Here is a 24821-nt window from a genome sequence, read left to right on the forward strand (position 1 = left end):
AAGCAATCTCAGTTAGCCCCTTCATACAGAGGATATCATTTAAATATCTTTTAAATCATATTCTGTCTAATGCTACACAGTTTTACTCAGCTGAGGAAATACATTGTCAAGCTGAAGGGTCTCCAATTCAGAGCTTGTCCAAGCTTCATATAAATTATAAGTACTGTACACTCAAACCCCGATTTAAGGGACCTCTATTTAAGGGATTTCGGATTTAAGGAACCTCATATTCTACCTGACAAATGGACAGGACCATTCAAAAATGATATGTAATGTCTAGGTTATACACATTAATATGTTTCTTTATACAGTACCTGTAAAATAATATTCATAATCATATATATAAATAAGTGAAATAATCACTGCATTTCATAATAAGACTGTCTTTATATGTGGTAAAACAATGGACATTTTCAAGTAAGGAACAAGTTGATTTTCCATTTAGTCCCTTAAATTGAAGTTTGAGTGTACACAGTACTTAGACAGGAAATCAGTGTATAAAGCTAAAAACTCTTCAATAATCAGTGTTATGACTCAAGTGATTATGTCTCATTTATAATGCTAAAATGAATTTTATATATACATATATACTGTGTATATATATATATATATATATATATATATATATATATATATATATATACACCATAAGATGGGACTATTCACCTCACCTGGGGCAATTAGACTCAATACAGGGTAATGAGACTCAGGTGATCCAGACAGTGTAAATAGGGGTATATTTGACTTTTTCATGTAGTACTATACCCTAAAATCAGAAATTTATATTGTAAATGAAGTATAGGGATAGCATGCTGAGGGTAAGCAAACTGCAATCCATTTTTAATTCCTGTCATTATCAGATTTTTTTGAGCTGTGATTACAACAAAGACAAGATTATTGGGGGCACTCACCATCCACTCACTTGATGTAGTGCTGCTCTCGGATGACTGCCCTTTCCTCTTCTGTCTTTTTTCCTTCATTCACTCCTCTTCCTTATGCCTACTGGTGACTCTACACTCCCTCTTTTTTCTTTCCTTCATTCCTTCTGTCTATGGGTGACTCTACACTGAGTGACAAGCCAAATGGTTTCCTGTACACCAGGAAGCCATTTACTATGCTGGGTGGTAAACATATAATCAAATTATGGCCCCTGGTGGTTTTGTGGGTGATTAAGGTCCTCCAACCGGATTGAGCCTGTGCAGGTTTATATCCCAGGGGTGACTGGAGTTTATTGCTCATGTAATGCCACACAGGGATGAGTAAGACTCATCACTCTCATCTTAAATCTCAGGAACAACTTGCCTAGCCCCACTCCTCATGAGACGACACAAGATTAGAGGATGATGATGATGATGATAAGATTATTCTAACTGTATTTCCCTCTGCTATCCCTCGTATATATACAGTAATAACAAGCCAAGTGTTATTAATGTTTACCCACTTATCAAAGTAAGTTAGCTGTTTTTGTTTTTAGAATATTATGATTTTGGACTAATAGGGCAATATGACTTTGCCTCCCAGGGCAATCTGACTTGGCACTTTGGGTCAATTTATAGGCTGCAACTTCATTAAGTACTACCATGACAGTTGTAGACACTACATTGTAGATTTCAAGAATAATCTCCCAGGTATAGACTGGGTACATGGATTCCTGAAGAGACATTAAAGTCCTGCTGTCCTCCAGGACATGACATAATATTTCAAGGAAGTGGGCAGCCGTCACTGATGACATCATAGTGGCCAACTTTAAAAAACTAAAAGACAGCCTTAGGGAAGTACCTCCTGCAAACATCAATAACTATGACGAAACCAACATCACGGATGATCCTAAGGGAAAGCTCCAGATATTCTGGCGTGGTATAAAACATGTGGAGCGTATCATGAATATGACTAAGGGTTCAACAACCATCATGTTTTCCATCAATGCCAGTGGAAAGCACCTTAGTCCATGTTTTTTACAAGGCTGAACACTTGCAGCAGTCATGGACTAAAGGAGGACCAATCAACATATATAACTGAACTTCTTGCTGGTTCAATTCAAACTGAAGCACATGGAGCGGAGAGGCGGGTCTCCTGAAGGCACGCAACCAAAGAATAATACTGGACGAGAAGGCCTCGAAGACTGGAGCGATTCAAATGAAAACTTCAAATGTTTCACTGAAGAAAAGCCCACCAAGTCCAACTGCCCCACATCAGATGATGATAAACACTGTTTTCATTTTTCAGATATGTCCTTTCTGTGTTTTTCTAGGCTAAAATTCATTTTCACATATGAACCTGGATCATTTGTGTTTCATTATCCATACAGTAAATCTTTTTAAGTGCCCTAAATGTTGCACTACAAACCTTAGTACAATGAAAAATAGTCAAAAGCAAGTCAAATAGCCCCATCTTATGGTACTCACCTAGGATACATTAATACTGCTACAGAGGGAAGTTCTTAATCCTTTATTCTAAACACTGCAATTCACCAAACAACCAGATTCCAATCACTAAGTATTCATTTCCACACACCTCATTATCCACTTAGGTGATGATGCTCTTAAATACAGCTTTATTTTTAAACTTCACATACTGACTTTGGCATCACCTGCTGTGCACAGGTACAGTAATTTCTCATTTACCCCTACATATATATATATATATATATATATTGGTAATAACTACATACTGCTAATAACTACACTGATTAAGTGAAGACTCCTTGAAGTGGGAATCATGTTTTATGTTCCAAACAAAAAAGATTATCTTATCAAACATTAAGCAAATCATATTCAAGGTTGCATATAAACTATGACTGGGTGTACAGTACCTGTATGCAACAAACTCTAAAAACTTGGAAATAATTTAATCATCATCATCATATCCTGACCTCCTTTCCCATCCTAGGGTAGGGTGAGGAGTAGCAATGTCCAGACAGCCCAAATTTGCCCAATTCACTGGGCCATGCTTCCATTCATTCATCATTCAAGTCCTCGAAATCCTGGCTCTTTCTGATACGCCAAAAAAATTTACCACATTCTGTAGCTTCACATAAACATATCCGGTAGAGTCAATCCAGACGCTGTCACATTAAAAAGGGGTGCCAAATCCCTGATCATGCGCTTCTCCTCACAATATTCATCCAGCCAGCTCAATCTCTTGTCAGTCCCCTAGCCTCACAGATTTCCAAACCTCTCTTCCTCACACACTCATCCACCATATCCCTCCACCTTCTGCTTGGCCTACCTAGCCTCCTCCCTCCTTCAAATTCGCTCAGATATACCTTTATCGCCACTCTATTGTTATCCATTCTTTCCACATGACAATACCATCTCAGTACACTCTCTTCGATTCTGGTGTCTACCGCCTTCCTCATTCCACATCTTTCACGAATCACATTATTTTGTATCCAATCCACTCTCTGTACTCCACATACATTCCTCAGCAGTCCCATCTCCACTGCTCTCACTCCTGACTTTTCATTTTCATGCCACACCATAGTCCCACAACCATATGTTAAAGCTGGCACTAACACTCCTTCATGTAAGCCTTGTGCAGCTGCAACACTCAAGCCTCTGTTTCTTATCAAGACCTTCATTGTGCCAGCTACTTTTCTTCCTAGTGTCACTCTACTTTCCACTTCTTTTGCACATTTTCCTCTCTTTTCTATCACTGTACCCAGGTATTTACAAATAATTTAAATAAATGATATACCGTACTGACACTGTGTGAGAGCTCTATTGTTTCAACCGAACTCTTACCACTTAATTATGAACAAAGGTGAATCAAATGGAGAGTTTCTATACTAACACCTTGAATCCAGCAATGTATTTCTTACTTTATTCATGTAACCTAAGGATTATTTTCAGATCTGGAGAAACTTTTTGAACTGAAGTGGAGAGATATAACCTTCATTAACACCTTATTACCATGGGCTCTCCTAGACTGAATAAAATTACAGTACCTGGAAGCAGCAAGAATATGCTAAAAAGATGCTACATAGGCTCACGGGGCTAATAGATAATTTTGCATTAAAAAATTTTTGCTGAAAGCATATTAAGTGAAAAATTACTGTACAGTGCATATAAATTTGTTAACAAAACAAAATGATCATTAATCAATTTGGGGTATCAAACATGTTGGCTGCTTTGTTAAGAAGACATCCTCCCATTTCATCCCTTGTTCCACGCAGATGGTCTAAGCCACAAAGTCAAGAGGACGGTTAAAGCCACCCTTTCTGTTCATGTACTGGCGGTACTTTCTTTTCATAATCACGTGAACAGCACCTACGTTGTTCCCCTCAACTTTCTTCCCTAAAAAATAAAGAAAGAAAATTACTTTTAGTTTTCAAGTAATATCACTGCAAAAACTATAACATCTGGCAAAACATTCAGTTGCTCCCCTAATTACAATCTTCCAAGTAACAAGGTATTTTTGAGAAGCATATACTGAGTTCTTTTTTTCTTTTACTACCATACATCAACAACATACTTTATATGTATAGTACTAATTATGACTAACAATAATGGCGCTAATTTCATTTTTCTGCCAGTGTTCGTATGTGCACCAAAGATATGTACTGTACATATTTTGCCTCAGATATGAGGGAATTTCGACACAAACTTTTTGAGTTACAAATCGATTACCTGTCCCAACTCACTTTGTTAAATTGCTGAGCAACTGCAACTTATAAAGTACAAGGAACTTCTGACACTCCAGAGAAAACTACTATAAATCATCAATACAGTATATTGTATTACAGCTGATCTAAAATTCAAAATTCTTGGGACCAAGTTGTGTACAGATTATACAATATCCATCATCATCATTCTCTTCCATTAACCCTTCAATCTGAGGATATCTTAATTTATTCTTGCCATCTCCAGAAGCTTTCATTCACATGAAAAGAGACCTTCCACAGTGGAAGGGTAAGAAACAGCTTTCATTAATCCCATCACTAATACAGGTCATTCCTAAACCAAATAATGCTGCCTATATGAGTGGAGTGGGAAGGATTCAGAAACAGGAAAATGAAAACACAAAGCAGAAGTACCAACACATCACCAGGTAAAATTGATTCATTATTAAATCCATCCAATCACTGTCCAGTCAAGCCTTCAAAGTTCTCAAATCCACACTTAAAGCAAGCTTCCTCCAAACAATTATATACAGCTATGAGCATGTGAAATACTGCAAGATGCTGTATTAACCCTACACACATATACTATGCTGCTTCTGGCTGATGAGCTGTGGTGGAAGTAAGTGGGGAATAGTAAGAAGTGAGAGTTGGTAGGGGTCCAAGGTGTTATCATTTCCATTCTACCCACACTGAAATTTGTCAGCCTGAAGCAGTGGCAACCCAGTGCTTGTGTGCTGAGGCTACAGCAGTGTCTCTGTTTCATGTGCTCCCATCTGTAAGTAATGTGATAATTCTATTGAATGCCAAATTAAAGATGGGGTACAACTCTTTGAAGTGAGTATTATCTCCACACTCGGTGCACTATCACTTCCATTCATTGCTAGCTCCCCCCTCCCCCCCTACTGTTTTTTTTTTTTTTAATCACCCCCAAATGGTATGGTGCTGGAGCTGACCCTTGCCTTCATGCAACCATCACCAGCAATCCTGAAGTGCAGTTGCATGAGGAGGGAGAATGGAGACTCCCAGACCATGCATCCTGCCACACTGTTCAATGTGTTGTAGAGTAAGTTGAGTTCATGACAGACTGTCTTAGTAAGGAAGAGGAAATGACCAGCTCCATGAAGGTCAATCATCAATATTCCTGAAGAAAGCCTGACAGCAGCTGCTAATGCTTCAAGAGTAGTGGCTGGTGGCAGTGGTGCATCAACCTTACTATGAGCAGTGGTGACCAGGCACTTGAGGAGGTAGTGCAACAGCATTACGTTGGACACCACCTTGCAGTAATGGCATTCCTTGTCTTGGCTGACACTGAATATTTTATAAGTGCATTTACAGTGATGCACGCATGGTGGTGGGCTGGTGGGCACCCAGGCTGGAACATCCTTCTCTAAGGCAAGTGGTGGAAGTTGCCACAGCATACAAGGTACATGTTCCACACATGATATGTGCACATTAAAAATAATGGGCCAGTCATTTGGTTTTACTGTTGCTTGATGTCTATCTTCAGGGGTAAACACAAATCAACAGATCTCTTGTAGCATGTTTGGTGGCTGTGACAATCTTTTCACTTCCCTGAATGACAATGTGGCTAGGTACCCAATTTACCAAAATGTATTTCCCCAGGCCCTCCATCGCTGGGTGAGGGAGAAGACATAACTTGTGAGGTGGATGTTGCTGATGGACTGAGTGTGAGCAAATGTCTCCAAGACTAACAACTTTCTTAATTTCCATACTTCAGTTTCTCACAAGTCAAGAGTGAAAGCAGTGGAAATGAGTTATTTAAGAGGAGCCTGTGGAGTAACGTGGAGAGACAGGCTGACGAATGAGGATATAAAGGAGCGTTGTGGTGTGGATGTGGATGTGATAGGAAGCGTTATGAGGAACACACTGAGGTGGTTTGGCCATGTGGAGAGGATGGAGGGTGAAAGACTGACGAAGAGAGTGTATGTGAGTGAGGCGGAGGGGGGAAGAGGGAGGGGGAGGCCGAGGATGAGATGGAGGGATGGGGTGGAGAGGTATATGAGAGAGGGGGGTGTGAGTTGGGAGCAGGGCAGTGAAATGGCGGGGGACAGGGCGACTTGGAGGCGATTTGTTTGTGGCCACCCCAAACGGGATTGAGGCGTCTGGCAATAGATAGATAGATAGATAGTTTCTCACACATTCACTTGCCATATCTAACTACTGTATCTCGTTCTTGGTGTTCCATGCCTCCTCCAACACTCAAACTCAATTATATAAATGTAGATATACGGTATGTATACATACAGTATATATATATATTCAGGTATCTCTATATACGATACCCCCGCCTAATGATGGGGGTAGAAATACTACCATACCCTGTCTAACGATGGCCAAACCCCGGTTTAACGATTTTTTTTTATTTTTTTACTGATTTTGATTATATTTTACAATAAAATTGTGATGTTTAGGTTGATTTATAAACTGTTTTTAGACTTAGATTAATGTGTTCTAGCCACAGGTGTGGTGAACATTGTCATTTTGGAGTACAGTTTACTAAGCTTGATTTTTTCCAGACTTATATTTGACAATTTTCAGATTTTATTTGTTGGTTTTAGTGAGTTATTTACAGGTATTAGCCTTAGGTTACCTTCTTTTACATCTGTTAAGCCATTTAGATTGGCTTTAAACTTGTTTTTGGGCTCATTTGGGTGGGTTTTGGACTTAGTTGGAGGGGGGGGACCTCTTAACCCTAGAATGCTTACATTATTATTCTCACAGTACTGCTTTCATCGGGAGAATTTTTTTTTTTCGACATTTTCTTTCAGTTTAGTCTATTTTAGTCTCCCTACATTTTAGTCTCTTTGATATAATCATACACTAATTATACACCAGAAAAAAATAAAATAAAAAAAATAAAAAATAAAAAAAAGTAACACAAATGCTTTTGTCGGGTAAAAAACACTTAATCCACATTATACCTGTGAAACACTTTTTTTTTTTATCAATTTAGACTCTTTTAGATTGTTTTCACCCTTTAGTCTCTTTGATTTAATCAGAAACTAATTATACACCTGGGAAAAAAGGAAAACACAAAAATAAAAAAAATGTAACATAAATGCTTTTGTTGGGTAAAAAACACTTTAAACCCAAATATCATGGTGATAAATGCGAGATGAAACCACACCACTACCTATGTAGGTAGGGGGTAGGGTGGATTGAAGGTATAGGGAAGGACAGCTCCAAAGCTCTTATCATAACAAAATAGCAAATAAATAAATAGCCGAACAGGGAAATTAACCCGACGTAAGCATTCTAGGGTTAAAGGCCAAACACAGAAATGCAAAATAAATACCTTCCATCCCTTTGCTGGACATACAGACATCACCCATGTTTATTATTTTTAATTTTTAAGGTGAGTTTTATATAATTTCTAGTCCTTTTATAAATTAGAGTCACATCTTGTATGCCTGCAGTTGATGCAAGTCAATAGTACTCTACAGTATTTTGAGATGCAACATAAAAAGCGAGTGAGATATGTGCCAAATAGTGGTACTGTTAGACGCAAATGTGAGTGCAAGCCTAGTAAGTTTTTTCCTTAACTTTATGAGCAGTAGTTTGTTGTTTGTTTGTTTTTCTTTAAATACAACTGGCATTCACCTACAATGGTTTATAGCTGCAACATGCAGTGCTTTCCATGGCTATGAACTTTTATGTTGGCTTTGGAATCAGGTAAGGTGAAAGTATTCTCCAGAGGACCCATCTTAGGATCACTGGCAACTCTGGTAACATAAAAAAAAACAATGTGATTATAAACACATACTATATTCTGATGACTGCTGAGTTCCAAAGATTTCATCACCTGGTTCTGAAGGTCACTGCACCATTTCATCTCTTATTATATTTGTACATACTGGAAACCGAAAACATATAGATGCAGTGCCACAGAAAGTTTCTGAAAGTGAGACCGATGGTAATGCCAAAAATGGATGATCATGTGTGGTATGGAATAAAAGAGAGGTAGGAGAGAGTGAAGAAGTGGAGTGACCAAAAGACAGAGAGATGTATATAACCACAAAGCAGCCCAGAGGCAGTTTGTCATAGCTATTCCATTAAGGTTTCCCAGGACAGAACAAGGCTAAAGGTTTGTATGAAAGTACAGTACGGTTGCCATATGTCCCTATTTTCCCAGACATGTCTTCCATTTAGGCCTCGAAATCTTCATCCATTCACTTGCCCCTCCATTGGGGGGACTAAGGATGAGAGAGAGAGAGAGAGAGAGAGAGAGAGAGAGAGAGAGAGAGGTGGAAACTGTACAAATCTTGTTCAGTTTTCATCAGCTCATAAGTCATGTGTACGCCTGTACGGTGTTGTCAACTTAGCAGTTTTCGGGCTAGCATGTAGTGCCATGTACTGCTTTTCCTTGTTCTTCAGCCATGCACATTATTATATTTTTTTCACTGGCACAGGTGAAAAACGCTGTGATGCGGCTGAAAAATAGGAAAGCAGCTGGGGCTGATGAGGTGTATGCAGAGATGATTAAGGCTAGTGGAAAGAGCGGAATTGAAGTGCTTGTTGGAGATATGAATAAGGGCATGGATGAGTGAAACTGTGCCAGTAGTGTGGAAAAAGACTGTGGTTGTACCCCTGTACAAAAATAAAGGTGAGCGAAAAGTGAGTGCAAGAATTATTGTGGCATAAGTTTATTGAGTGTGGTAGGGCAGGTATATGGAAGAATTAGTATAGAGAAAGTAAGAGAGATATCAGAGGTATATGGAAGAATTATTAGAGAGAAAGTACGAGAGATATCAGAAGTCCTAGTGAGTGATGAACAGGATGGCTCTAGGAGTGGCAGAGGATGTGTGGATCAAATATTTGCAGTGAGACAGACAGTGAAGAAGGCTTGTGAGAAAGGCCGCAAGGTATTTATGGCATTCATGAATCTGGAAAAAGCATACGACAAAGTAGACAGAAGGACTGTGGAAGGTTTTGCGCATGTATGGTGTAGATGGTAGGCTGCTAGGTGTCGTCAAGTGTTTTTATAAAAGCAGTGAAGCATGTGTAAGGGTAAATGGGCATCTAAGTGAATAGTTCACAATCAAAGTGGGCATGCAACAAGGTTCTGTGATGTCTCCATGGTTGTTCTATATATATATATATATGGATGGGGTGATGAGACAAGTAAAAACACGAGTAATGGAGAGAGGGATGGCAATGGTACTGAATGGTGATGCATGGAATATCTCAAATTTGTTGTATGCTGACAATGCACTACTACTTGCAAATACCAAACAAGAACTTTGTAGAGTTGTGCAGAGTTTTGCTAATGTCTGTGAGCACTGTGCCTTGAGAGTAAATGCAAAAATGAGTAAAGTGATGGTAATCAGGAGAGACACTGAGTCCCAGTGCGATGTTACAGTGAATAGAGAGAGACTGGCATTGGTGAGAGAGTTCAAATACCTGGGTACAGTGACAGAAAAGAGAGGAAAATGTGCAACGGAAGTGGAAAGTAGAGCAACACGAGGAAGGAAAGTAGCCGGTCCTATGAAGGCTTGATAAGAAACAGGCCTGAATGTTGCAGCTGCACGAGGCTTACATGAAGGAGTGTTAGTGCCAACTTTAATGTATGGATGTGAGACTAAGGTGTGGCATGAAAATGAAAAGGCAAGAGTAAGAGAAATGGAGATGGGACTGGTGAGGAATGTTTGTGGAGGAAAGAGAGCAGATAGGATACAAAATAATATGATTCGTGAGAGATGTGGAGTGAGGAAGTCTGTGGACACCAGAACTGAAGAGGGTGTATTGAGCTGGTATGGTCATGTGGAAAGAATGGATAACAATAGAGTGGTGAAAAGGAATATCTGAGCGAATCTGAAGGAGGAAGAAGGCAAGGTAGGCCATGGAGAAGGTGGAAGAATATGGTTGATGACTGGGTGGGGAAAAGAGGTATGGAAATCGGTGAGGTTAGGGGAACCAACAAAAGATCGAGCTGGCTGGATGAATGCTATAAGAAGAAGTGCATGATCAGAGATTTGGCACCCCAGTTTAACGTGACAGTGTCCGGACTGACTCTATCGGATACGTTTATGTGAAGCTACAGAATGTGGTGAATGTTTTTGGCATTTCAGATATAGCCAGGATTCCGGGGGTTTGAATGATGAGCGAATGGAAGCATGGCCTATTGGACTGGGCAAATTAGGCTGTCTGGACGCGCTACTTATCACCCTGTCCTAGAGTGGGAAAGGAGGTCCGGATGATGATGATGATGACGACGATGATGATTTTCATACTGCTATTTTATTAATTATAACCAATTCCCCTTTATGGCAAAGCCAAGACTAATGTCATTTAAACTTAGAAAAGAAACATTTACAGTAAATAAAAAATTGTGACAAGTAAGCCAAAACTGGAAAATACTCTAGACATTGTCCACTGTTGGCATTTTCTACTACTGGCATTCTCTACTATAGATATTTTCTACTGTTGACATTTTCTATGGTCACAGCGTATACTGTATACATATTAATGTTATGCAAACATGCAAAATTAATTATCACAGCTGCTTCAAGGTGAGCACCAAAGTGTGTCGGGCAGGGGCAGGATGTCTTCGGGAATGTCCTCTTTTTTAATGTTCAGATATGGCAACCCTACAATACAGTGATGTGACAGCTGGTGAGAAACACGATGACTAGCAATGCAACATGTTGGTAGACGGAAAACCATTTAAACTGACAATAAGGTTTTATATCATGTACCTTAGTGAAAAGCAGAAATGAGTAGGAAGTATGAAATACAGCAGTCTGAGTAAGGAATGTAGCTTTGCTTTAAGTGCTTTGGTACAGAACAGAAAACTGAACAATGGGACTGTGAGACAACTGCATGAAGCTGTGCCAGTACCTATATTAACACTGGGTCATATTTTCAAACACTGCAAGAACAAAATGATCAAATAAAGCATAAAGTGTGGAAGAATTTTGTCTGCACAGTGGAGCTCAGAATTTTTTAAACCAGAAGACTGTAATGAGTATTATATGCATGGTCCACCTCACTGGTCACTAGAATAATAGCTCTTTTCCTAATACTGAATCAGACTCACTCTATTCATTAGTGTGGAACAGGGTAATCATGATGATGATGATGATGATAAGTACTAAAATGTGAAAGTAAATAATTTTACTCACCTACAGATCCGAAGTAGTGCCTGATGCTCTGTTGATGCTGTCAGAGTGTAGGATAATCCTATGCTCTCTGATGCTGTACATAGATGACTTGCAAGCAAGGAAACAAAAACTTCTAAAGATGATTGCCATGTCATGGTTTTAACAACGCATCTTCAGTTTGGGGACAGTGGTAATGACCTGTGTACCACATGACTAATTTAAGAATGCCTATTCAGAATGTCTAGTTATCAAAAGATCTTGATATAATGTTGTTCAATTTGAGACCACACTGTAGTGCCATTACTAATACATGCAGTGTTGCCTACACTTATGCAAGGAACATTGCTGTCTGCTTTGTACTGCTTTTCCTACTTTAACTTTGAAAAACTGCTAGCTTTATTTTTTCATGAATTAAAACTGATATTGATTCTTCTAGAAAGGGGAGAAGTGAAATCCATAAGTACAGTAAAAGTCCATTAATCTGAATGGTAGTGGACCGAGAATCATTCGGATTATCAGATTTTTCGCATTTTTGGGTGGGGCCCGTAAGACACTTAATTTCATGTCTAAAATGAAATTTTACCAAATGGATAACTTTTCATTCATTCATAATACAATGTGGCACATATAACATTACTTTATGTATTACACAAATTTTTTACTTAATAATGTAATATGGAAGACACGAACTGTAATTGGTAAATTAAGAGATGTTATGGGTTGTTTAACTCACCAGTAATGTGTAGTGTTGAAAAAAGCAGTTGTAGGCAGTTAAATCCAATTAGAGAGATTATATCCAGGGTTACTAATAATATGCATGTATTGCAAAAGCACAAACACTTAATATGTATTACTGTGGAAAATTCCTTAAACCTTGGGTACAGTATATTTCACTCTGTTTGTCACTTTCACTCATCATCCTCAAGCATTGGCTCAGGACTACCAGGTTCTTCTAGGGTTCCTTGAGGGGCATTCTTTGAAGTGTGGGTAGCTGGTCTTGGGTCATCATCAGTGGATTTACCTGCCTGGTTGCTCATGCACTTCAGCCAGACATGGATATCAGCCTGCCTGACAGCCTGCGCATGTTTCTTGTAGAGCTCGTTTCACAAGATATGGAAACTGATCACCTCAGCCCAATTGTAATGATTATTTTGTTCAATGAAATGCACCAGTTTATCAAAGTATACAGAAGCTTCCTTCCATGAAACATCCATGACCAAACCGCCTGGCACTTCGGCACATTTGGCGCCGAGTTTGAATTTTTTAAATTTGATTTTTTTTTTACTTTTGGAGTTTCTGTCAGCTTTCTTCAAAAATTTGGATCATTGGGATTTTTGGAATATCCGTGTCTGGATTAATGGACTTTTACCGCACTAAGTATTCACCAGAAGCTGAAAACCTTAAAAAAACTTGGTTCAAGTATTCACGGTGCTAATGCAGGTCAAGCTACATCTTGGTAATTTCAACCATTTTTCCATATACCACTGCTACCACAAACTGATAATAATGGCAATCATGTAATGGATAACTGGCTAACCATTTCCATCGATTATACTGCTGATAAGTTTTCCCAAAACCTTGTCCATGTACTTTCTCTTTCTATCGTTTTGGATCCTGCCTCACCTCATCCTTAGGCACTAAAACAAGGCACTATAAAGATGATGATGACGATCATGATCATGCTATCATGAAGTTGTACAGCCATGATTTTAGAAATCTAATACTCATACTAAAAATACATAAAGTAACAACTTTTTTCATAATTTATCTATAATAAGTGGCATCTGCTTTTGAAAATGGCAGACTTTTTTATGACATTTTCTCCAGCAAATAACATTTACAGCCACAGCAATTATTGCTATGCCACAAAAAACTATCAATATCAATATTGTTTCATGTAAGAAAGCCATGAAACAAAGAAGTGGAAAGATGTTTTCCTAATCTTAGAAACATTAAAGAGCTTCAGAAGTTGGGCATCTGTTGCATTAATTCAATCTATATTGAGACCCTCATGTTTTCATATACTGCTGAATAAAGACAAGCAATACTGGATGACCAAGTCCATGCCAGTGCTTCTAGTAATACTGGATTCTAGACAAAACAAAAATCAGTGTTATTAAATGAAATTCCTAATAAGTACAATGGATGGAAGCAGAATTTTCAAAATGTCGTTAGTATACCCTTATTCAATATGCACATGCAAATAACTAACCTTTAGTGGTGTGGAAGGAAGCAAATCCCAACACCTCTCGCATCTGTTTCTCCTCAGCACTCATCTCTTGCATTGGCGCCTCTGAAAAAACAAATGCAAAGTAAATAATAGTGCATCATTACAGTACAGTATTAAATCATCATCATCATAATCATCATTAGGACCTCCTTTCCCACACTAGGGCAGGGTGAGGAGTAGCAACGTCCAGACAGGCCAAGTTTGCCCAATCCAATGAGCCATGCTTTCATTCACTCATCATTCAAGTCCCTGGAATCCTGGCTTTATCTGATACATCAAAAACATTCACCGCATTCTGTAACTTCACATCCGATAGAGTCAATCCGGACACTGTCATTGTTAAAAAGGGGTGCCAAATCCATGATCATGCACTTCTCACAACATTCATCCAGCCGGTTCGATCTCTTGTCAGTTCTCTATCCTCACTGATTTCCACATCTCTTTTCCTCACACTCATCCACCATATCCCTCCACCTTCTCCGAGGCCAACATCGCCTCCTTCCTCCTTCAAATTCGCTCAGATACACCTTTTCACCACTCTATTGTTATCCATTCTCTCCTCATGACTATACCATCATAGTACACTCTCTTCGATTCTGGTGTCCACAGACTTCCTCATTCCATATCTCTAACGAATCACATTGTTTTGTATCCTATCCACTCTCTGTACTCCACATACATTCCTCAGTGGTCCCATTTCCACTGCTCTCACTCTTGACTTTTCATTTTCACGCCACACCATAGTCTCACATCCACATGTTAAAGTTGGCACTAAAACTCATGCAGCTGCAACCCTCCAGCCTCTGTTTCATATCAAGGCCTTCATAGCACCAGCTACTTTCCTTCCTTGTGTCATTCTAATTTCCACTTCTTTGCACATTTTCCTCTCTCTTCTATCACTGTAGCCTGGTATTTGAACTCTCACACTAATTCCAATCTCTCTAAATTTACAATTACATTGCATTGGGAGTCACCTTCTCTCTCAGTAACCATTACTTTACTCTTTTTTATGTTTACTCTCAAGACACGATGCTCTCAGACATCTACAAAACTCTGCACTAATCTACCAAGTTCTTGTCCGGTATTTGCAAGTACTAATGCATCATCTGCATACAACTAATTTGAGATAGTCCATCCATCACCATTCATTACCAGTGCCATCCCTCTCTTCATTACTCATGTTTTCACTTTTCTCATCATCCCATCCATATATATACTGAACAACCATCGGGACATCACACAACCTTGTCGCACATCCACATCGATCGTGAACTATTCACTTAGATGCCCATTTACCCTAACACATGCTTCACTACCATCACAAAAACTCCTGACAGCACCAAGCAGCTTACCATCTACAATGTACATGCACAAAACCTTCCACAATCCTTCTCTGTCTACCTTACAGTATGCTTTTTCCAGATCCATGAATGCCATAAACACCTTATAGTTCTCCTCTTAAGCCTTCACTATCTGTCATACTGCAAATATTTGATCCACACATCCTCTGCCACTCCTTAAGCCACCCTGTTTATCACTCACTAGGACTTCTGATACCTCTCTTACTTCCTCCATAATAATTCTTCCATATACCTTTCCTACCACAATCAATAAACTTATGCTACAATAATTCTTGCACTCACTTCGCTCACCTTTATTTTTGTACAGGGGTACAATCACAGCCTCTTTCCACACTGCTGGTACAATTTCACTCATCCATGGCTTTTTACATATCTCCAACAAGTACTTCATTCCTCTCTCTCCACTATACTTAGCCATCTCTGCATACACCTCATCAACCCCAGCTGCTTCCCATTTTTCAGCCGCTTCACAGCATCATGTTTCCTGGCACTGCATTCCTTCTCTGCACACCCTCCCAACCAATTATGTTGACAGCTGCTTTATAGCTGCTCTGATTTCTCTATTCCCATTCATCAGGCTTTCAAGATATTCTTTCTATCTGGTTCTTACTTCATCCCCATGGGTGAATAATCTACCACTTACATCCTTCACATTTTCACATTTCTTTCTGCTGTCACTTTACACTTCTGCACCTCTTCCCAGAATAAGTTCCTATTATCAGAATAATTTGCATTCAGTTTTCTTCCTAGATCAGCGTTTCTTAACCTTTTCCGGCCTCAGCACCCCATGCAGTAAGGCCACATAGTCCAGCACCCCCTTACATCTGGTTACTGGGACTACAGTTGCTACACTGCTACTTTTACTCCCCTACTACTACAAGGATAAAGTAAAGTAAAGTGGAGTACTCCCTGACAATTTTTTTTATACATTCTCCAAAAATAAAATATCAATGATGCCAATGCTAAGCAAAACCAATACAATAATACCTCGATGTATGATACCCCTAGATGCGATACCCCGCCTTAATGATGGGGGTAGAAATACCACCATACCCTGCCTAACGATGGCCAAACTCCGGTTTAATGTTTTTTTTTTTTTTTTTTTTTTTTTTTTTTTTTACCGATTATGATGATATCTTAGATTAAAATTGTGTGTTTAGGTTGATTTTAAACAGTTTTTAGACTAAGATTAATGTGTTTTAGCCACAGGTGGGGTGAACATTGTCATTTTGGTGTACAGTTTACTAAATTTGATTTTTTCCAGACTCATTGAGGCATTCAGTAGGAGGTGGGTGGATGTAGTGTGTTTGCAGAAAGTCCGGTACAGGAGTGGATCAGCCAGAAAGATTGTTGGGAAGGACTGTTCCTATAAATTGTTTTGGCAGGGGGTAATAATAATAATAATAATAATAATCTGGCCTTTTGTATCTCAAAAGCGCCAGTTCTTCCTTTTGGGAATTCACTAGCGCTCGACTCACATACATTATTTTTACAATTACAAGAATTGTGACATTTCCTGCAAATAATACAAGCTACATCATATATACATGAAAGTGGCAATAATTAAACCCTATAATCATCCGTCATAGCACCTCTCTCCAGGTCATAGCATTTGAAAAAAGAAAGGCTTTCAGCTGTCTCTTAAAGGATTCAACAGTAGAGAGTTGTCTTAAGGACAATGGCAATCTGTTATATAATCTAGGGGCTCTATATGCAAAAGAACGATCAGAGAAAGATGACTTGTGAATGGCTCCTGGCTCATCAAGACGCAAGGAATCATCTTCACTGCGTAACATCACACCCGGGCGTGTCGATGGGAGTTTTAACAATTCAGCAAGATACTTCGGTTCACCAAACTTAAGAACCTTGAATGTAATAAGATAGTTTAAATTCAATTCTAGCCTTTACTGGTAATCAATGCAACTCAATCAGAAACGGGATAGTTGAGGTTCTCGGGGGGAGACCAAAGATAAGCCGTGCCACCCTGTTCAACACAGACTGAACTTTGGTTAGTATATTATTTGGAAGACCAACCCACAGTGAATTACAATAATCAACACGAGACAAGACCACTGCATGGACCAATGTTAAGAGGCACCGTCTATTCAGGAATTTTCTCACAGAGTACAGATTTCTGATATGCAAGTTACACCCTCTTACAACCTGATTAATATGTTCTTTGTAATTTAACTTAGAAATAAAATAAACACCCAGATTTCGAACAGAACTGACTGGATGCAGCTGTGACACGCCAATGTTCAAAGCCAGGGCATTGTCAGTGTCATCACCCCTTCTGTTTCCTCTGATGATGATGATCTCAGTTTTACCATCATTCAGCTTAAGTTTCCTCTTAGCCATCCAAATCTTAATATCAGACATTAGAGATTCACACTTTGTCTTAGTATTGTTGATATCTGACATCTTAACATAGAGCTGGGTGTCAGCAGCATAAAAATGATAGGACACATCATGAGCATCAAGTAGAGACGATAAACTACTTGTGTAGATAGTAAATAGAATTGGACCCAAAACTGATCCTTGAGGGACTCCAAATAGAAGAGGAGCAAAATCAGAGCTAGCGTCATCAACAACCACTCTCTGAGATCTGTCCGACAGATACGACTTACGGAGCAAAAGGGCACTATTGCGAACGCCATAAAAATACAGATCATCCAACAATAGTTTATGATCAACTGTATCAAAAGCTGCAGACAGATCCAACAGAACTAGGAGAGAGGACATCCCACTACAAGTGTTTGCCACCAAGTCACTCTGAATCCTTGTTAGTGCAGGTTCAGTTGAATGGTATTTTCTGTATGCTCATTGAACAACAGGAACAACTCTGTTGTGTTCCAGTAGTGGTAAGAGTCGATCGAGTATGGCCCGCTCAATAATCTTGGATAAAAAAGACAGGTTAGAGACGGGACGATAATTTGTCATGCTCTTGACATCAAGGCCAGGTTTCTTAATTAGGGGCCTAAGCAAAGCACATTTCTCAGACTGCACAAAATTACTTTCTAAGAAGCATCTATTTATTATGTTGCAGATAAAGTCTGCAGCGTGCTCATACACATCAGGCAGTTATAACATGTTACACGGATCGAGTGAGCAAAATGTTTTATTAAGTTCTCTGATGTAACATTTGACTTTGTTTACATCCAGCGGATGAAATGTTGAAAGCAAATGATCCCCTGTGCACTGTGGCTGGAAGTCAACTGAGTACGCTTCACTAGGAGAACTACTGTCTAAATCACTTCTTATACGAAATATCTTACTTGTAAAAAATGAAGCAAAATCAGAAGCCAATTAGGCATCAGATACAGAAGTTGGTTTAACAATTACATTCCTCCGACCAACCAAATTGTTCACAACTGCAGACAGTTTTTTTTTAATCACCACCACATGAATCAACTTTATTTTGATAATACCTAGCCTTTTGGGCTTTTACAGTGTGAACGACTGCTCTTCTCGCAAAAAAATAACGCAAACGAGTTACTTCGGTCCGCTGCAAGTGCCACTCACGTTCTGCCCTTCTACGTTGTTTACGCAAAGAATTAATGGATGGACCATACCACAGAGAATTATCACGTACAGTGATTGTTTTTACTACCTCAGGACAATAATGGTCAAAAATTGACCTGAGCTTGTTGTTGTAAATATCAACCAATTCACCAGAAGAAAGACTTGAAGAATCGATGGAGTTTCAACGTTGATCAATTTCAAAACTCAACTGGCGGTCAACATTGTTGTAATTTCTGAATCTGATGACCTTTTTACATGAAGGGGATTTCGGGACATCAAAACTAAGAGTGATCAGAGCATGATCAGAGATGAGGGGGTCAAATGAGTCAACCTCCACATCTGATACGCGCCTGCAACCAACAGGGGACAAGATCAAGTCAAGGACATGTCTTGAGACATGAGTTGGATTACTCACATGATTGAAAAAATTGTTCTGGGTGATCAACTCAAGAAATTCTGAAGAAAATGGTTTTGACTCTGGACTGTCAACCCAACAATTGAAATCACCACAAACAAGTCCTCCAGGTGTAAGAGAAAACCCTTCTAGAAACTGCCCAAATTCCTCCATAAAATCTCGATCTCTGCCCGGATGACCTGGTCGATAGACAACTGCAATTCTAATGGTATTTTGATGGAAATTTATTAATACTTCCATAAATTCAAATGAAGATGGGGTCAGGTCTGAGTCAATGAGAGAAACGTTTGCAAGTGCTGCTGAGTAGATGAGTGCTATGCCTCCTCCTGGATAGTCAGCAGCAGGCCTGGGTACAGACAGATATGGGGGTGTTGGTGTGATGGTTGCGGAGAAATAGGTGGAATACATTATGAATGTTATAAGAGTAAACGATAGGATACTGGTAGTGAAAATTCTATTCGGTAGAAAGACAGCTGCAGTTATATCGGCATATGCTCCACGGCGAGGATTGGATGAAGTAGAAAGATAGATTTTGGGATGATTTAACACATGTAGTAGGTAGTATGCGGGATGATGAGATAGTGGTTTTGGGAGGGGACTTAAATCGTCATGTAGGTGAAGCAGCACAAGGTTATGAAGGAATACATGCGGGATGTGCGTATGGTATAAGGAATGCGGAGGGGGAAAGGATATTCGAGTTTGGGGAGGCAACGGACATGATTGGGTGCAACAACATATTTAGGAAAAGAGAGAGTAGGTTAATTATGTATGAATCTGAGGGAAATAGCAGTCAGATAGAGTATTCTCTGGTTATGAGGGCTGATAGGAGGTTAGTGAGGGATGTTAAAGTTATAGGAAGTGAGAAGTGTGTGCAGCAGCACAAACTATTGATTTGTGGAATGGAAGAAGGGTGGTAGCAAGGAGAAATACTTGGCTGCCAAGCATAGGGCTAGAAGAGAGGTATACAGGGCAAAGTATGAGTCACAGAGACTTTTACTTGATAACCTAAATCATGGAGAAAGGAAAAATATGATATTTAAGGTGGCAAATCAGATGAAGAGGGATAATCGGGATATTATAAGTGAGCAGTGAGTGAAGAATGATGAAGGAAGGGTAGTGGTGAACAGTGGGGATATTGAAGATGCATGGAGAGAGCCTTATAACTGGTTGTTGAATGAGGTGTTTGACTGGGACAGGGAAGGTTTAGAGCCAGCAGATCCAGTGTTTGGCCATTGGCCTTTGATTGACGCTGCTACTGTGAGTGAGGCAATAGGCAGGATGAAGGTGGTGAAGGCAGCAGGTGTATCTGGGTTGACTGCCGCAATGTTGAAGGTCTCAGGAGATATAGGGGTAAGGTTAGTCACTGACCTGATGAATATGATTATTTATGTGTGTGTTGTCCCAGATGATTGGCTGAAGAGTGTAATTGTAAATGTGTATAAAGGGAAGGGTGATGCCCTGGAAAGAGGAAATTATAGAGGTATAAAGCTTTTAGATCAGATAATGACGGAAATGGAGAGAGTTTTAGAAGGTATGATTAGAGAAAGAGTGAATATTGATGAGATGCAGTTTGGGTTTATGCCAGGTAGGGGGGACCACTGATGCCATATTCATTGTTCAACAGCTTCAGGAAAAATATATTGGTAGGAGAAGGGATCTGTATTTTGTTTTTGTTGATTTGGAAAAGGCCTTTGACAGAGTCCCTAGAGAGGTGGTGAAGTGGGCAATGAGAAAGCTTGGCTTGGAGAAGTGGCTGGTTAGGATGGTTATGTATGTGGGTGCTCGCACCCAGGGTCCTCCCGGTCACCATCAAGTGACTGTGTCGGCAGCGACTGTTGCTATTTCCAGGAATGCTCGTCGGCGAAGAAGTGACAGTGTGGCCTTATTCTTTACCAACATCCGCGGCCTTACCACAAATTTAAACTCAGTTCATTTTTTCCTTCAGTCTATATCCCCTTTGGCCCTTTTCCTCACAGAACCACAAATCTCACCCTCTACCGATATATCTCCATTTGGTTTCCCGGTTACCATCTCCTTACAAACTTCCGTAACAAGGGCGGCACCTGTTGTTATATCAAATCCCAATATGCAGTTGACACTATTTTAAACTTCACTTCATCCAGTTTTGATTACTCTTTATATAAATTAAATTGTCAGAACATTACCAAATATAACTGTGTAGTTTATCGTTCTCCCAATGCTTCTTTGGAACCCAGTGTATTTGATTCCATATCCACTCAGTTGAGTAACCTTGACCTTGCCCTTGGCACCGAAATTACCATTTTGGGTGATTTTAACATACATAATGTTGAATGGTTATTGCATTCTGCCTGGACTGATGACACTGGTCTAGAGTGCGAGCTGTTTGCGGAATCGTTTAATCTCACCCAGTTGGTAAAGCAACCAACCAGAATACCTGATAATCCTGACCATAATGCCCATCTCTTGGATTTATTCTCGACAAATAATCCAAATCAATACAGGATAGAGGTACTGTCACCACTTGGATCCTCTGACCACAATCTCATCAAAGCCTCATTAGTTAACCCCCCACACCTCCCAGTTCTGAACCTGTCAGGGTGACCTGATGGCACTTTGATAGGGCAGACTGGGATGGATTTAGAAATTATCTTGCTGATGTTCCATTGCAGTCTTTCTTCTCTAGTGATCCCAATTCTACCCAGTCCCACATTTGCGACTTAATACTAGCTGGTATGGATTTATTCATACCTAGTCAACAGTTCACTAAAAGATCGAACTCTCCAAAATGGTTCGATGGCAACTGTGCCAGAGCAACAGCCCAAAAGTCATTAGCATATAACTCTTATTTAAAATAAAAAACATCTGAATCACTTCCAATTTAAAATTGCTAGAAATCATGCAAAGCTGTATTAAATCTATCTAAATCAAACTTTCTTCAAAAACAAGCATCAAAACTACTTAACAGCCCTAATGACAATAGATTATTCTGGTCAACTCTTAATTCTTTCAATAATAACGTTAACAAGTCATCTTCCATTCCCCCACTAAAATCTTCAGATGGCAACATTACAAATGACCCACATGTGAAAGCAGATATCTTTGCCAGTACCATTGCCAGAAACTCTACCATAGACGATACCAGCCAGAATGTCCCAGTACTGGAACTTGATTCTCCCGAAATTGCCCCACTTAAAATACAAACAAGATACGTAAAATTCATCCTAGACAATTTACCTACCAACAAAGCTCCAGGCCCAGATGGAATTCCGCCAATTGTTTTGAAAAAGTGTTCTCCTGAATTTGCCTCTGTCCTAGCTAAATTATTCAGACTATGCATACATACTTCTTTATTCCCAAATTCATGGAAAGGAGCCAATATCCACCCAGTTCCGAAGAAAGGAAGTTCGTCTGACCCCTCCAATTACAGACCAATAGCTGTCACATCTTCTCTTCGTAAGGTATTTGAAACTTTAATTAATAAGCACATTGTTAAACATCTTGAATCCAACAACCTAATTAGTGATAGACAATAGGGTTTTCGCCATGAAAGATCCACCATTGACATACTCAATCTCTTAACTCATACCATCCACCAATCAATTGATCTTTTTGGAGAAACTCATGCAGTAGCTCTTGATATCTCTAAACCTTTCGACAGAGTATGGCATCATTCCCTGCTGTCCAAACTCCCTTGCTATGGACTAACGTCTTTTCTTCCTTTGATTTCTTCATATCTTAGTGACAGGAAAATAAGAGTAAAAGAAGATGATGTATATTCGAATTTCCACTCAATTAACGCCGGCATGCCGCAGGGATCAGTTCTGGCGCCAACCCTATTTCTGGTTCATATTAATGATCTCTTATCTGACACCCACAGTTCCATTCACTCATATGCAGATGACTCAACACTACATAGTTCATTCACACTCAGACATCCATTTACAAAGTCTAATATCTCTACCTCTCAACTCAGTACAGCCATCTCCATAATTCAAGATCTATCTACAATCAGTGAATGGGGACAAAACAACCTTGTCTCTTTTAATGTTAGTAAAACTAAATATATACAGTTTACTAATACAGTAGACAGATATTGCCAGATTTGTACATTACCTTCAGTGCTACTAATATTACCATCTCCAAAAGTATTGAAATTCTTGGCGTCTCACTTAACAGTGCCCTCAGCTGGACCTCTCATGTCAGATCACTTGCTAAAACCACCTCAAAGAAACTTGGATTATTGTACACAGTCCGTAACTTCTTCGCCGATGAGCAGTTAGCTATAATTTATAAGAGTCATGTGCGCTCTCAGCTTGAATATTACTCACCCTTGTGGAATGGTTGTGGAGAGGTTGCATTAAGACAACTAGACAAAATTCAGAACAAAGCTGTTAGAATCATTAACAACCCTCCCATTACATATAAACTACCTCCCCTGCAAGTAAGAATGAATGTTGCCTCCTTGCATTATTTTACAGATATTTTTTTGGCAAATGCTCAGACAAAGTTGCGTCCATGATGCCACCTCCCCATGCCTTCCCTCGTGCTACACGGGCATCTGGTAACGCTCATGACTGGAATGTCACTCAGCCATATTGCAGAACTTCTGCCTATCAGAATTCTTTCATTCCCCGAACTGCATCTCTCTGGAACTTGCTTCCCCACAGTTGTTTCTCTCCAAATTTCAACCCACAACTGTTCAAGTCTAACTGTTACAGATATTTTATGAACAGAGGACACCAGTAATCTGGTGTATGGATTATTTTTTTTTTTTTACTCATTTGTTTTTCCTTCCTTCGTTCTTAAAAAAAAAAAAAAAAAAAAAAAAAAAAAAAAAGTAAGAGTGAATGGAGATTTGAGTGATGAGTTTTCCGTGAATGTTGGTGTGCATCACGGGTCAGTTTTGAGTCCCATGTTGTTTATCATGGTACCTGAAGCCCTCTCACGTGACTTTAGAAACGGACTCCCGTCAGAGATATTGTATGCTGATGATTTGGTGTTCATTGCAGAGAACGAAAGGGAGGCGGAGGAAGGGTTTAGGAAGTGGAGAGACGGTATGGGGCACAAGGGCTTAAGGGCAAATGCAGATAAAACAAAAGTGATGATATCTAGGGTTGGTGGCGGTGCTGTCAAAGACGAGGGAGAGTGGCCATGTGCAGTTTGCCACAAGGGCGAGGGAAGTAATTCTATCTTGTGCAGTGTTTGTGATAAATGGGTGCACAAGAGATGTAGTGGTATCAGAGGCAGACTTCGAGATAATGATAATTTTATGTGAACGGCATGTCAGGGGGAGAAGGTGGAGATTATCAGGGGTGGAAGGACTGAACTTGCTGGTGAATCTCTTGAGTGTGTGGAAGAGTTTTGTTATTTGGGAGACATCTTGTGTCCTGGAGGTGGGGCTGGAGCTAGCTCTGTAGCTAGGGTGAGAAATGGTTGGAAGAAGTTCAAGGAGCTCTTGCCTCTTCTGACACTGAGAGGGCTCTCCCTACGTGCTAAGGGGTCTTTGTATGCAGCATGTGTTAGGAGTGTAATGCTGTATGGTAGTGAGACCTGGGCAGTAAAGGAGGAT

General features: G+C 39.6%; 1 protein-coding gene across 2 annotated transcripts in view; it reads right to left on the reverse strand.

Moving 5' to 3' along the window:
* LOC145406640 (uncharacterized) overlaps positions 1-24821 on the reverse strand; it is a 102070-nt gene that overhangs the window by 37079 nt on the left and 40170 nt on the right. For both annotated transcript variants that reach the window (XM_080277719.1, XM_080277718.1), the window contains exon 4: positions 13955-14035. In XM_080277719.1, the coding sequence (XP_080133845.1) occupies positions 13955-14035 (81 nt within the window). The remainder of the gene's footprint in view (positions 1-13954; positions 14036-24821) is intronic.

Source organism: Coenobita brevimanus, chromosome 71 (genome assembly GCF_032717465.1).
Source record: "Coenobita brevimanus isolate Jiangsu-jjx chromosome 71, ASM3271746v2, whole genome shotgun sequence".
NCBI lineage: Eukaryota > Metazoa > Arthropoda > Malacostraca > Decapoda > Coenobitidae > Coenobita > Coenobita brevimanus.